The sequence below is a fragment of the Mastigoproctus giganteus genome, chromosome 5 (assembly GCF_048544385.1).
Source record: "Mastigoproctus giganteus isolate SK-2022 chromosome 5, ASM4854438v1, whole genome shotgun sequence".
Classification (NCBI taxonomy): domain Eukaryota; kingdom Metazoa; phylum Arthropoda; class Arachnida; order Uropygi; family Thelyphonidae; genus Mastigoproctus; species Mastigoproctus giganteus.
The window spans coordinates 223,277,317-223,289,824 of NC_143579.1; the positions used below are offsets into that span (position 1 = coordinate 223,277,317).

A 12,508-nucleotide genomic window follows, 5' to 3' on the forward strand; every position below is an offset into this window, starting at 1 on the left:
CGAGGACGGGCAAGCCAAAAGGTTTAAGTGACTTTGAAGGTGGCATGGTAGTTGGTATGTGTTTCTCGGACGCGTCGGTATGCGTTTCCACAAATTGCAACCCTGTAGGGGTTTTCATGTATGTCTTGGGTGTAGCCAGTTTAGTCGAATAAGCAAATAACATCCGTCCAGTGGAAAACTTTCTGAAACATGCGAGAGGTCAGTGGAGGTTGACAACACTTACCCAGGAAAATAGAAAGGCTACAGTAAGTCAAATAAACAGCTCAGTACAAGAGAGGACAGCGGTAACCAAAGAGGCATTTCAGAACGCACAACTCGGTGTATCTCTTTGGGTATCGACCAGATTCTAGTCTTGTTAGTGAAGAACATGAAGGCACAGTTACAGTGGGGTCAGAAACACCAATGCTGCAGTTAAAAAAATGTTGCTTGGTTGACGAAACCCACTTCCTACTATTTCACGATAATAAGAGGACCGGAATATGACTAAATAAGCATGAGTCCATGGACCCATCATGAGCTAGCGGAGGCGGTACAAAAATAAAGGGTGTTTCTTTTTTCGCATTAGGCCTCTTCATACTAGTCAAACATCATTTGGATGCCACATACCCTTTAGAAATTGTTCCTAAGCAGGTGCATCCTTCAAGGCTACATTGTGACCACCTTTGAAAGGATTCTTTCAGCAGGATAATGAGCCATGTTACTAGGCCGGAAGGAATTATACATAACTTATTCCAGGAACATAAGATTGAATCCATCTCGTCTCATAGGTGTTCAACTGGAGTGAGATCTGGTGAGCGCAGTTTTATTGGATGAAATTAGCTTACCCTCAGTGGCGTTATCATTTCTTACGTTCAGTACCAGAAGTCCATAAATTCTAATAATTCGTTTAAATAACAAATCAAATAAAAACATACATTTTAAATATAAATTGATTAAATGAGAGGTTTATTTAATTATTTATATATTTAAATTTTCAAACATATTTACCAGAAATATCCAATGGAAACTATTGCTGGTGCAGATACAGCCAGCTGTATGTATCTCCATTTTCGTATCAGCCAAATTAGTATAGATAATGAAAGAACTGCAAAGGCTTGGAAGGCTGCTATCATCACTGCAATCTTCATGTGATAAGCAGTTGCAAGAGTTTCCACAAGAAGAATGAAAGAAAGAGCCTGAATGCTCTGAAAGAAACCAGAAACTGTAAAGAATTTGAACTGCTTAAAATAACATTTAAAGTTACCATTAACATTTATTATTATTTATGTCCGAGATTAAATCGCGACATCTACTAGAAAAACTGACTAAGTGGGCATGCCCAAACAACCTTTAACACATTATTTCGCATAGCAGACATGAAGATGGGTATTTTCTCTTTCTTGTCTTCATTACTGAGTGTTTTCATGTAAAATCTGCGTCCATATTCATATCCTTGTATAGCTTATTAGTGATATTTTCCCTACTATTATACACTTACTGGCTAAAAAATTTAGAAACCGTTATTCAATGTATAATAGGCACCTTTCGCCCGAATAGGCGTTGTAGCATGAACCTCTCCAGGTGTCTGGTAGAATGTGACTCCATATTTCATCATTCTTCCATAAGGATATCTGTCAGCTGCTATATTGTGGTCAGTAGAAGATTGCGAAATCGGACTGCCCTTTCCAGCATATGCCAGACATTCTTAATTGGATTCAGTTCAGGAGAATTAGGCGCCCAGGGTAGATGTTAGAAATCTTGGGAATGTTCCCCGAACCATTGAGATGCAATTTTTGCATGCTTGATAGTGCATTGTCGTCTTGAAAGAATCCATTGCAATCTAGGTTAAAAATGAAGCACTTGCAGGGTGAAGTTGGTCAGATACGGTTTTCGTTGTGGTGAGGAAAATGATTATAGCCACTGTGCACAGACAAAAGAAACTCCATTAAATCATATTTATCTGCTTTCAAGGAACTTGTAATTATACGAAGTGACAACTTACGTTTGCATAACGTGCGTTTAATTATTTGTTGATGCAAGTTGCAAAAGGTTTCTAATTTTTTGGCTAATAATTGTATATTATATTTATTATTTACTCTGATTTTCATTTAGAATTAAACTAATGACTCAAAGATTCGGTCATTGAGAACTATCCTATCCTCCAGTATGTATAATAGTCCCAATATCATGAAACTCGAGAATAAATGCGAAACTGGTGATTGGAAAACCATAGTATACATTAACTACAACTTCACTTAGCACTACTTTAAAATACAACTCTAATGGGCTGTAGGTGTACTGATTCAGTAGAAGGACAAATTCAATGTTACTGTATCAAGTAAGAATAATGAAAGCTTACCGTGACAAGCATCCCTTGAAGACTATACAAGACAAGGAATGGTACATAGAGAGGAAGAAAATGAAGAGTCACTCCCAAGAGGGTATGAAATGCAACGCTAGCCAGGAGACAATGCTTTCGCCCATATCTGTCACCCAAATATCCAAACAGTACACCTCCAGTCATTGCTGCACAGCCGTAAAGATATGGCAGCAAGCTGATTAGGTACTCCTGATCACAGACTAATTCCCACTAGAAGTAAAAAGAAGAATTTTCCATCAGAAAACTAATTAGCGCGAATAATTTTGCATAATTATTTAAAAATTATCTTCCTATTAAGTTCGCAATGAAATAAATACCATTATCAATCATTTTAAGCAAAATGTCAGAGCTGCATGGGTATTTAAAATATTTTGAAAAATTCTCTGGTTCTGGCGGGTGTTGTGGAAAAAGTAGTGGAGCACCACTATCTGTGCTTATTTTTGTTTTCGATTTTGCAATGAGGGGGGCTAAAGCTGTGAGATGGTAGTGTAACGTGTCTGTAAACTGCATGTATTCTATGGGCGAGAGTTTCATGGTGTTCCATCCAAACCTCGTGCAGAACAATTTTCACCCTGCTCTATCTTTATTAAGTTGAAATACAGGCTACCTTCCGTTTGCGTCTTGCATCAAAGAGCTCTTTCCGACCACATAATTCTTGTTTTGATGTTATTTGGAAATTAGACGAATATCTCCCCGTAGGCAGCAATTGGTTATAAACACTGAGTGGAAAACGTCCCGGTTAGAATCCCATCAATGAATTTTGATGGGTTGTTTCACTGAGTGGCTGAGTTAGTCGGTCTCAAGATAGGACAGAAAGGTTTTTCTCCTGGAAACTCGGGTTGTTCGTCCAAAAAACAGGAAAGCCGACCACAAAAAAAAAAAAAAAGAAAAAAGTAAACTGCAGCCATTATCAATCCAATGCAGGATGGAAGACTCCTCAACAATTCACGTTGAGGGATATAGACCATAACCTGCCATGCTGGTCCAGTGATGGTTGGAAGATCGAGCGTATTTAATCCCAATCTACTCAAAGAGCGTGTGCTACTGCACTCCCTCTCCTGACCACTCGACTACGGAGCCCATAAATATACACATACACAATTTATGGATATATGATACACATGGATGGATGGGGTTGTCCTGGGACAACCCTAATATTTAAATTTTTTTATTGGACCAATCTGGAGACACAATACTGGCACGTCTGTGGTTGACTACCATTCCACATTCAAAGTCGCTTAACTGTTTCATTTTTTGCATTTTCTCGCACTAAATTGCACAAATAGAGCATCTAGGTATCTCTGCACTTTTATGAACTGACATTTATCACATGACTGGCTTTTACAGTGTACTATAGCAACACAGAATATATAGCAGAATTGAACAAATTCAGCTGCTGCAGAAGACGTGATATACATACACACATTGGTTTTGCATTATCAACACCCGCTTGGTAGGAATGGAGTGGTCTGTAACGCTGGTGAAGGCCCACGGTTGGGAGCGGCTGACATAAGGTTGCAATTCGCACACCTGGTGATCAGTGTTTGAGTGTCTCCGAAGAAGAATGGGTCGGCTCTGAGATCTCTCCGACTTCTAGTGTGAAATGATTGTGGGAGAAAGGCGGATGTGCTAATATCTCTACAATAGCCAACATGGTTAACTGCTCTCATTCTGTGGCGTTGAGTCTACTGTGACGGCTTCAACAGCAGTCGAACAACCAGCTAAAGGTCAGACATGGGACAGCTACGTGTGAGCGACGCCCATGGTGAGCGTTGTGTGTAACTCGTTTGGTAACTGAGCAGCAGCCCTCGTGGGTAGGCTCGGATGCTGCTTAGTTACGAAACGAGCCAATTCAGCTCAAGCAAGGAGAGCAACACCAATATCCACTTAGACTAAAAGTAAGTAAATAAAGTAAAAAAAGTAAATACCAGACAATCTGAACCACGCAGCTAACATGTTTGATCTTTTCCTCACAAATAGCCTTTATGAGTACACTGTCGAAGTGAGTGATCCTCTAGGTACCACAGATCACAAATTGATTAGCATTAGTAGCATTAGTAGAGGCGTTTGATGCAAGAAAGCAAGCTTATGCAGCATCAGCCAAAAAAAAAAAAAAAAAACCCCACTTCCACTTCACCCCTCTGTTCGTTCAAAATACCTGTCCAGCTGAGCCTTAAACTTATTTAGGCTATCAACCTCCACCACAAGGGATGGAAGTCTGTTCCACCAACCAACCACCCGCTGGCTAAAGGCAAATTTCCGCACGTCTATCCTACATCTGTCTTTCCTCAATTTGAATTTATGCCCTCTCAGGTGATTTTTCTGAGCTAGAGGAAGAATCCCATCAGCATTGAGCATGCTTAAACCATTCAAGGCTTTATACACCTCTATCAGATCACCTCGCTGGTGCCTAGTCTCCAGACACTGTAATTTGCAAAACTTAAGCCTTTCTTCGTAAGAGCACCCCTCTGTTCCATTCACTAATCTTGTTGCCCTTCTCTGTACTCGTTCCAGCAGCTCTACATCCTTCTTGAAATGAGGCCTCCAGACCTGTATACAGTACTCTAGGTGTGGCCTGACCATCGCCTTATACAATGGAATAATCACCTCCTTATCCCTGCTGGAAAAATTCCTGTATATCATTGACAATACTCCATGAGCTACTCTTGCAGCCCGTCTGCACTGATCAGAGAACTTCATATCTGCCTGCACAACCACCCCCAAGTCCCTTTCATTCTCTACCACTGTCAGTGTAGTACCACAGAGTTGATACGTTGCTCTGGGGTTGCTGTTTTCCATGTGTAGTACTTTACATTTGTCAATGTTAAACTTCATTTGCCACCTCTCAGCCCATCTGCTCAACCTTTCCATTGCTCATCCTTTCCTCAGCCCATCTGCTCAACCTTGATGATGGTCTCTTCTCCAATGGAGCGTTTCTCTCATGGCCATTTCAATCTCATGTTGTTTTCTTCTCTTCCTTTCCTTGGTTGGATTACTATTTTAAATTTTTGATGCAAACGTTTGCTCAGATCACGTCAGTGAAATTATCCTTGTAGGGATGAAATCCTTTATTCCATACTTCACCTTAAAATCTCGTCCTTTATCAAAACCTTGGTTTTCCAATAAGTGTGCTAAGGCTGTTTAAGATAAGAATACTGCATATCGCAATTGGCATATATACAAATCTCTAGGTTCGTTTTCTGCCTACACCAAAGCTTGCAACAATTGAAAAGCAGTTATTAATCAATCCAAACTAGAACAAGCTAAGAGTACAAAACTTGCTTCCTTGTCCAAATGGTAGTCGAACACTCTGGTCTCTTGCCAAAACTATTGGCCGCAAATTTTGCCCATTTCTATTCCCACCTCTGGAAAAACCAGATCGTTTTATTGCCACTTCAGCCAAAGATAAAGCTGACTTGCTAGCATCCTACTTTTCTTCTAGCTCATGTATTGTGGATTTTGGCAAACCACCTCCTATCATTTCCAGTACACTCCATTCAATGCATCCTGCGGTCTTACAATAAAAGGATGTCAGAAAGATTTTGAACAATCTTGATGCTAAGAAAATTCCAGGTTCTGATGGTATTTCTACACTTGTTGTGAAAACTTGTGCTCTTGAGCTTACTCTTTTCTGTGTCTTTTTTTTTTTTTTTTTTTTCACTTTCTTATTCCAAAGGTGGTTTTCCTTATGCTTGGAAATTTGCTCATACCTAGCCATTTCTAAAAAAAGTCGACAAATCCCACCTATCCAATTATTGGCCCATTGCACTTATACTCTTTCTACAGCAATGGAGAAATCAATTAACTGCCAACTCTTAAACTATCTAGAACTGGCCATCTGATCAATTATTGCCAATATGGATTCTGTCAGTGTCGACCCACTAGTGACACTGGCTTACCTATTTATGAACAAATTGAATGGAAAAGTTTGGTGAAACTCAAGCAGCTTCTCTTGACACTTCAAAGGTCGTGTCAAGTTTGGCATGAAGGTCTACTAAATAAGGATCCATCTGATGGTTTTCCAACTGTTTTTTAACTGGTATCTAGCTTTCATTGCGTTTAATGGTAGATGGCTCTCTGTCTTCTAACTTTTCCACTAATGCTGGTGTTCCCCAAGCTTCAGTTCTTTCTCCCACTTTTTTTCTCTTATATATTAATGACCTTCTTCCATTGACCGGAAATATTATCCATAACTTTGCTTATGATAGTACATTACATTCCACCTTCAAGTTAGAGAATATTTGCCCTGCCCTGACAAACAACTTCAACTTCTCGAATGTCCCTACCAATTCCTTGAATGTTAATCTCTAGGTAATTCTCTAGTTGGGCGAAGATAACTTAGTTGACTTGAATCCTTGTAAAACTCAGTCCTGTCTTATATCTCGCAAAAAGGATTCTTCTGCTCCTATGCTTATCTTCGATGATACTCTAATTTCTCGGAAAGATCACATATCTCTATTGGGGATTACCCTGACTTCTAATTTCTCTCTTTGCATAAGCCCATTACAAATATTTCTTCCTCTGAATCTAAAAAAACTGGGTTTCTCTTTCGTTCTCGGCGTTACTTTTGTTCCAAACAGCTATCCACTCCATACAAATTGGAAATCTGCCCTACCATGGAATATTGTTCCTTCATCTGGGCCAATGCCTCAAAACCTCTCTCAGGCTTCCAGATTCCATTCAAAAGAGGACAATTAGGTTAATTAATGCCTCATCTCTAAGAAATTATCTCCACTCTCTCTCTCTGTCTCTTAGACGTTCCGTTTCTGTTGCATGTATAGATACTTCTATGGATACTGTTCTTCTGAATTGGCTTCTATAATTCCCATTCTCTCTTTCAAACAGTCTGAAGACATGTCGCAACCAGTCAACATCCTTTTATTGTCCAACTTCAAACTCACAAAACCAACTTTTCTTGTTCCTCATTTATACATCCAACTTCCGTTTTCTGGAAGAACTTCCCTTCATATGTATTTTCTGAAAATTACAATCTATAAAAATTCAAGTCTGATGGCAACAAGTATCTTCTTTCATCTTCTCAACCTTCAACCTTGCACAGTACTGAGTACTAGTGGTTCTAATATTTCTCGTGCTTGCGGTTCTCATAAAAATAAAGTAAATTGTCAAATTAGGGCCACCAGAGAAACAAATCAGCTGTCCATGTGTAATATGTCCATAAATTGCATATGCCAACTGTGAGATTTGCCGGTTTTGCCGGAAGAAAGACCCGATTTTCTGGGAAAAAATTTACTGTTCATGCCTGAGACTGACTACCCAGCCCCAGAGTGAAAGAAACCCCAGGGGCTCATATCTGGTGAGTATGGGCTTGGCACATCCAGGGTCCTGAGCTGGATATCATCATTCTTCTCTTTCTTGGTGAATCCCCTTCTACTTCTGACACACTCTCTCTCTCTCTCTCTCTCTCTCTCTCTCTCTCTCTCTCTCTCTCTCTCTCTCTCTCTCTCTCAGGGTAATTGAGAATTTTTTTTTGACTAGTGCAGCATAAGCCTCGGGCTTCCTTGCACCATATAGCTAATAATAATAATAATAATAATAATAATAATAATGAAGCACATAAAAGTTCCTTCCGTCTTTGGACTATGACCTGGACATTAGCTTTTATAGGCTATGGCAGTCAACGGCCATTACAGGTATCCATGCTCACTGCGAGACACAAGAAATTTACCCTTGCATGGCATGTCAGAATCAACACTGTACCACCAACATCTGAATGTCTGTTTCCTGATGTATTGAAGCCCGTTTCGAACTCTATCATGCTGCATGGCATATATGCATTTGAAGAAAGCAACATGAAGCCATGACTCCTGGATGCACTATTTTTGTTCAGAAGACTGGTGGTATTATTATTTGGTACTATTTTCGTGGCATGCTCTGAGTCCTCTGATCATTGTTAATCAGTGGTTCGATGGATGGAACCACCTATCTTTCTATCGTCGCTGACCAAGTACACTCCTTTACAATGGCAATGCATCCAGGCAACCTTGGAGTCTGTCCGCAAGACAACGCGCCATGCCACAAATGCCACAGCAGATTGCTGACTGGTTTCAGGAACATGACAATGAATTTTCCGTCCTCCCATGACTGCCAAAATCAGTTTATCCCTACGTTATTGAGCATGTTTGGTGCCTACTAGATAAAATTGCATGATGCTCCAAGAGGTATTGCTAATGCAAAGCCAATCCAGTGCACGTAATCCCTACGAATCTGCCCACCTACTTTATATTGCAGGGTGATGCCGTTACAAATAATAAAATTTAAAAAAAATCATAAAATTCAAATCGTATTTCATAAAATGAAGTGCTCCTTCATTTCCAAATTCATTGGGAATTTGTATTAAAGTGTCTTAATAATGCACAAAGACTGGGTAAATTTTGATTTTAAATTACATAATTCTATGAAAAATTTATGAGAAGTTAAAAATTGTTCATTGATATTCCGTGAAAATATACTGTAAAAACTCATTTGATCTGCTTCAGTAGCAATACAGTCTTGATTTTGACTCCTTATGCTGAGATCGAGTCTGTTAATTAGTGCTTGGGCATCAATTTTCATTCTTGTCTAAGGAATGATGCTGTCATTGAGGTTTTTGGGAGAGGATCTGACTGAACACTTTCGCGCAGAGTTCTTCAAGACTATCAATTGGCGCACAGACTTTGATGCACATGGAGTTTTGTACAACCATTGACAGTGCTGTAGACACCAAACAGTCCTCATATCATTCTTATGAATGATATTACCCCAGGGGCTCGCATCTGGTGAGTATGGGCTTGGCACACCCAGGTCCTGAGCTGGATATCATCATTCTTCTCTTTCTTGGTGAGATTCTCTCTCTCTCTCTCTCTCTCTCTCTCTCTCTCTCTCTCTCTCTCTCTCTCTCTCTCTCTCTCTCTCTCTCGGGGAAATTCAGAAAAAATTCTTTTTGGCTGGTGCAGCATAAGCCTCAGGCTTCCTTGCACCATATGGCTAATAATAATAATAAGTGCCTAGTCTCTTTGGGTTGATTTTGCTCTGGCTTTATTCTTCCTATTTCCTTCCACTTCAAAGAATCATTTAGCGTTATCTTTGTGACATTTTTCACAAAAATGGCTACCTAGAAATGGTTATTGCATGCATCATACTGTATATACTATATAAAATCTTGAAAAACACATAGAGCCTGAAAGCAGAGTGTTTTCATCCGTTCCCACGATTTGAAATGAAAAAACTAATTGAAGTGGTGAATTTAACTGTTTTCAGCTCTGAAGTACCTAGAAAAAAAAATTAAAATAAATATTTTTACGTGTTTTAACTGGTTGTGTGCATCTCCGTTTCTGAGACAAGCTCGAGTTTTTGTTTCATAAAAAATAGCTAATATCTGGTTCTATGTCTGTTTGTATTTAAAATTTATTCATGTTTTTATATTTGTTCCACAGCTTTTGAGCAACAGTACACGTCTGTATTACAAGAGCATAATTCTGTACTGCAGGATAGATAATTGGGCTACTGGGAGGCTAGTTGAAGAAATATATCCCCTAGCGGTAATATTTTGAAGTAGGTAGGTTCTGCAACTGTTTGTAGTGTTTATGTTGTATATGTGATTCTGGATTGGTTTCTTCCAATTTTGGCATGTTTTTGTAGTGTACAGGTTACTAGTAGTATACGGTGTAAATTATAAATTTAAACAGTTGCCTTTTAGATCTGAAGTCATGCAACAAACTGTCATAAAAGCATGGCATTTCGGTTCATGTGCATTTCGTGGACCACTTAATAAATCGGTGTTTCTGAATTGTAAGTTGAAAAATAGCACATGTGACCTTTTACCACTTGTACAATTTCACTGCTTTAAACTTTATACAACTGAGACTCCATCCCCCAATGTACTACGGATAGGTGGTAATACAGGTTCTGATCGTGAAAGAAAAATTAATAGAGCGATGAAAGCTTACTTAGAACGTGCGAGAGAACACGATTCTTTTATGCAACTTCAAATGGAGGAATATGAACTTGGTAAGCGGCATCTTGCTAATATTATGGGAATGGATCACGACTCAATGACTCAGGAAGATATTGATCGAGCAATTGAATATCTTCTACCTTCTGGACTGTTCGAAAAGAGAGCACGGCCGATGTTGAAACATCCGACGGAAGTTTTTCCGAAAAGAAAAGAGGCAGAATTTGATATTCACGGCCGGCCACATAATTTTTTGTTTTATACCATACGTCCACATTATTGTAGCGTCTTACATGAAATTTTGGAAAAGTTAAACGAACTGGATGTATACGAGGATAGCATGTTGAAGAAAGGCGTCAGAAATCCAGAATCGAAACTTGAACTGGGTGGAAGTGAGTGGTTAACTAAGGAAGAATTCGAAACTGTTATCATAGAAAAGATTAAAGATGAACATTATGATTATTTTGTGAAATCGATAAAAAGGCTTTGTGAACATCCATATTCATATCGTTTGAGAGATTTTATAATGAAATATAGAAAAAAATTAAAAGAAGAGTCATTGAATATGGAAATACAACCACCTAAATATGATTCAAGTGGCAGGCCATATGCAGAAGCTGTTGGACGTCGTAGAAAACATAATGCAACGGTTAGAGTATGGGGTAATGGAACGGGAGTTGTGAAAATTAATGATACAGATCTTGGCTATTTTGGTGACATGAAGGAGAGAGAACAGATACTCTTTCCTTTAGAGTTTACTGAATTGCTCAACAAGGTTGATATTGAAGCAACAGTGTCTACTGGAGGAATTTCAAGCCATGCTGGAGCTATTCGTCATGGAATATCACTTGCTCTTACCAGTTTTGTATCAGAAGAAATGGTTGAAAAAATGAGAATAGCAGGACTTATCCAGAGAGACTCAAGGCGTAAACAGAGGAAAAAACCTGGTCAAAAAGGAGCTCGAGCAAAATATACTTGGAAAAAGCGATAATTATTATTAATAATAGCTGTTAATTATTATTAATAATTTATAGAAAAAGAGATTTTTAAGAAAATATTGTAGCAATAGATGGAAAATCATTATTAATAAAAAGTCCTTGAAATTCTAAAAATTTTTCACTCATTTCCAGAACACATGTGCTCATTATTTCCAGTACAAGATTTGCACTGAAAATAATGAGCCATTTATCTTACATAAGAAATCAAGGTACAAAAATAGAAACAGATAGTATTAAAAATATCTGGATATTTTGTCAGCCTTCCAAAAAATCACCAGAAAAATCCATTGATTTCTGCTAGGGCTGGAGAAGGTGTCAAAAATATTGCTGCAGTTCATGCAGTAGAAGTTCAGCAAATGATGGCGTGGGGTGGGGAAGGTAATTCTGGCTTGGCCTCCATGATGATATAATTTTGCCACTTGTCATGTGTAGAGGTCTGGACTTGATCCCTGTCAGTGACTGAAGGAATTTCTAAAGCAGTGGAGGGCAACCTTTATAAATGATGGGCCAAATAAAATGTCTGTGAGGTACATGTGGACCAAATTTTTATTTATTTATTTTTATTTTTTGGCCTTCTGCAGTTTTTAGGATTATTAAAATGGTGTATAATTAAAAAATTGTCATAAACAGTTTTATATTATTTATTGTAATAGCTATACATACAAGTACATAAAATTAATTTTATTAATAAGAAAAAACGGAATATAAATTCAAGATAAAATTACAAAAATACAATTATAGTAACAAAATATAAATACAATTCCAGTAATAACAAAAATTGCAATATTTTTATCATATTTAATGAGATTTGAAACTGTTTATTTTTATCAGTGAATCAATATCTGGATCGATATTTATCTTAGCAATGTGCAGAGTATTTTCTAAATTTACATCAGAAATTCCATTAAATTCAAAAATATATATAATAAATGGCCTACCATTTATTGTATATATTTTGAAAATGACAGCGGGCCGGATTACGCACATTCAGCCACTAGAGGTTGCCCACCCCTTCTAAAGGATTCTTCAGTGAAGGCTGTAGTTAGCCACGGCCAGTTGAGGAAGTAGGGTTTATTGGCACACATTACTGATGGGCATAATGAAGAAGTCATAATTGATTATGACATTTCCATAATTGATTATGGATATTTGATAAATGGAAAGGTGTAATCAGAAATGTGGTTGCTGTAGGAGAAGAGG

The 12,508-nt window shown here is 38.2% G+C and overlaps 1 protein-coding gene across 1 annotated transcript; it reads left to right on the forward strand.

Moving 5' to 3' along the window:
- The first annotated feature begins 10,019 nt into the window (after positions 1 to 10,019).
- mRpS9 (mitochondrial ribosomal protein S9) lies at positions 10,020 to 11,301 on the forward strand. Its single transcript, XM_090373744.1, has one exon. The coding sequence runs from the start codon at positions 10,066 to 10,068 to the stop codon at positions 11,299 to 11,301; it is 1,236 nt and encodes a 411-aa protein (XP_090229870.1). The 5' UTR covers positions 10,020 to 10,065.
- The last annotated feature ends 1,207 nt before the right edge of the window (positions 11,302 to 12,508 follow it).

What these genes read in the sequence shown, in the direction of transcription:
- mRpS9 (XM_090373744.1), top strand. Translation starts at nt 10,066, where the DNA reads ATGCAACAAACTGTCATAAAAGCATGGCATTTCGGTTCATGTGCATTT.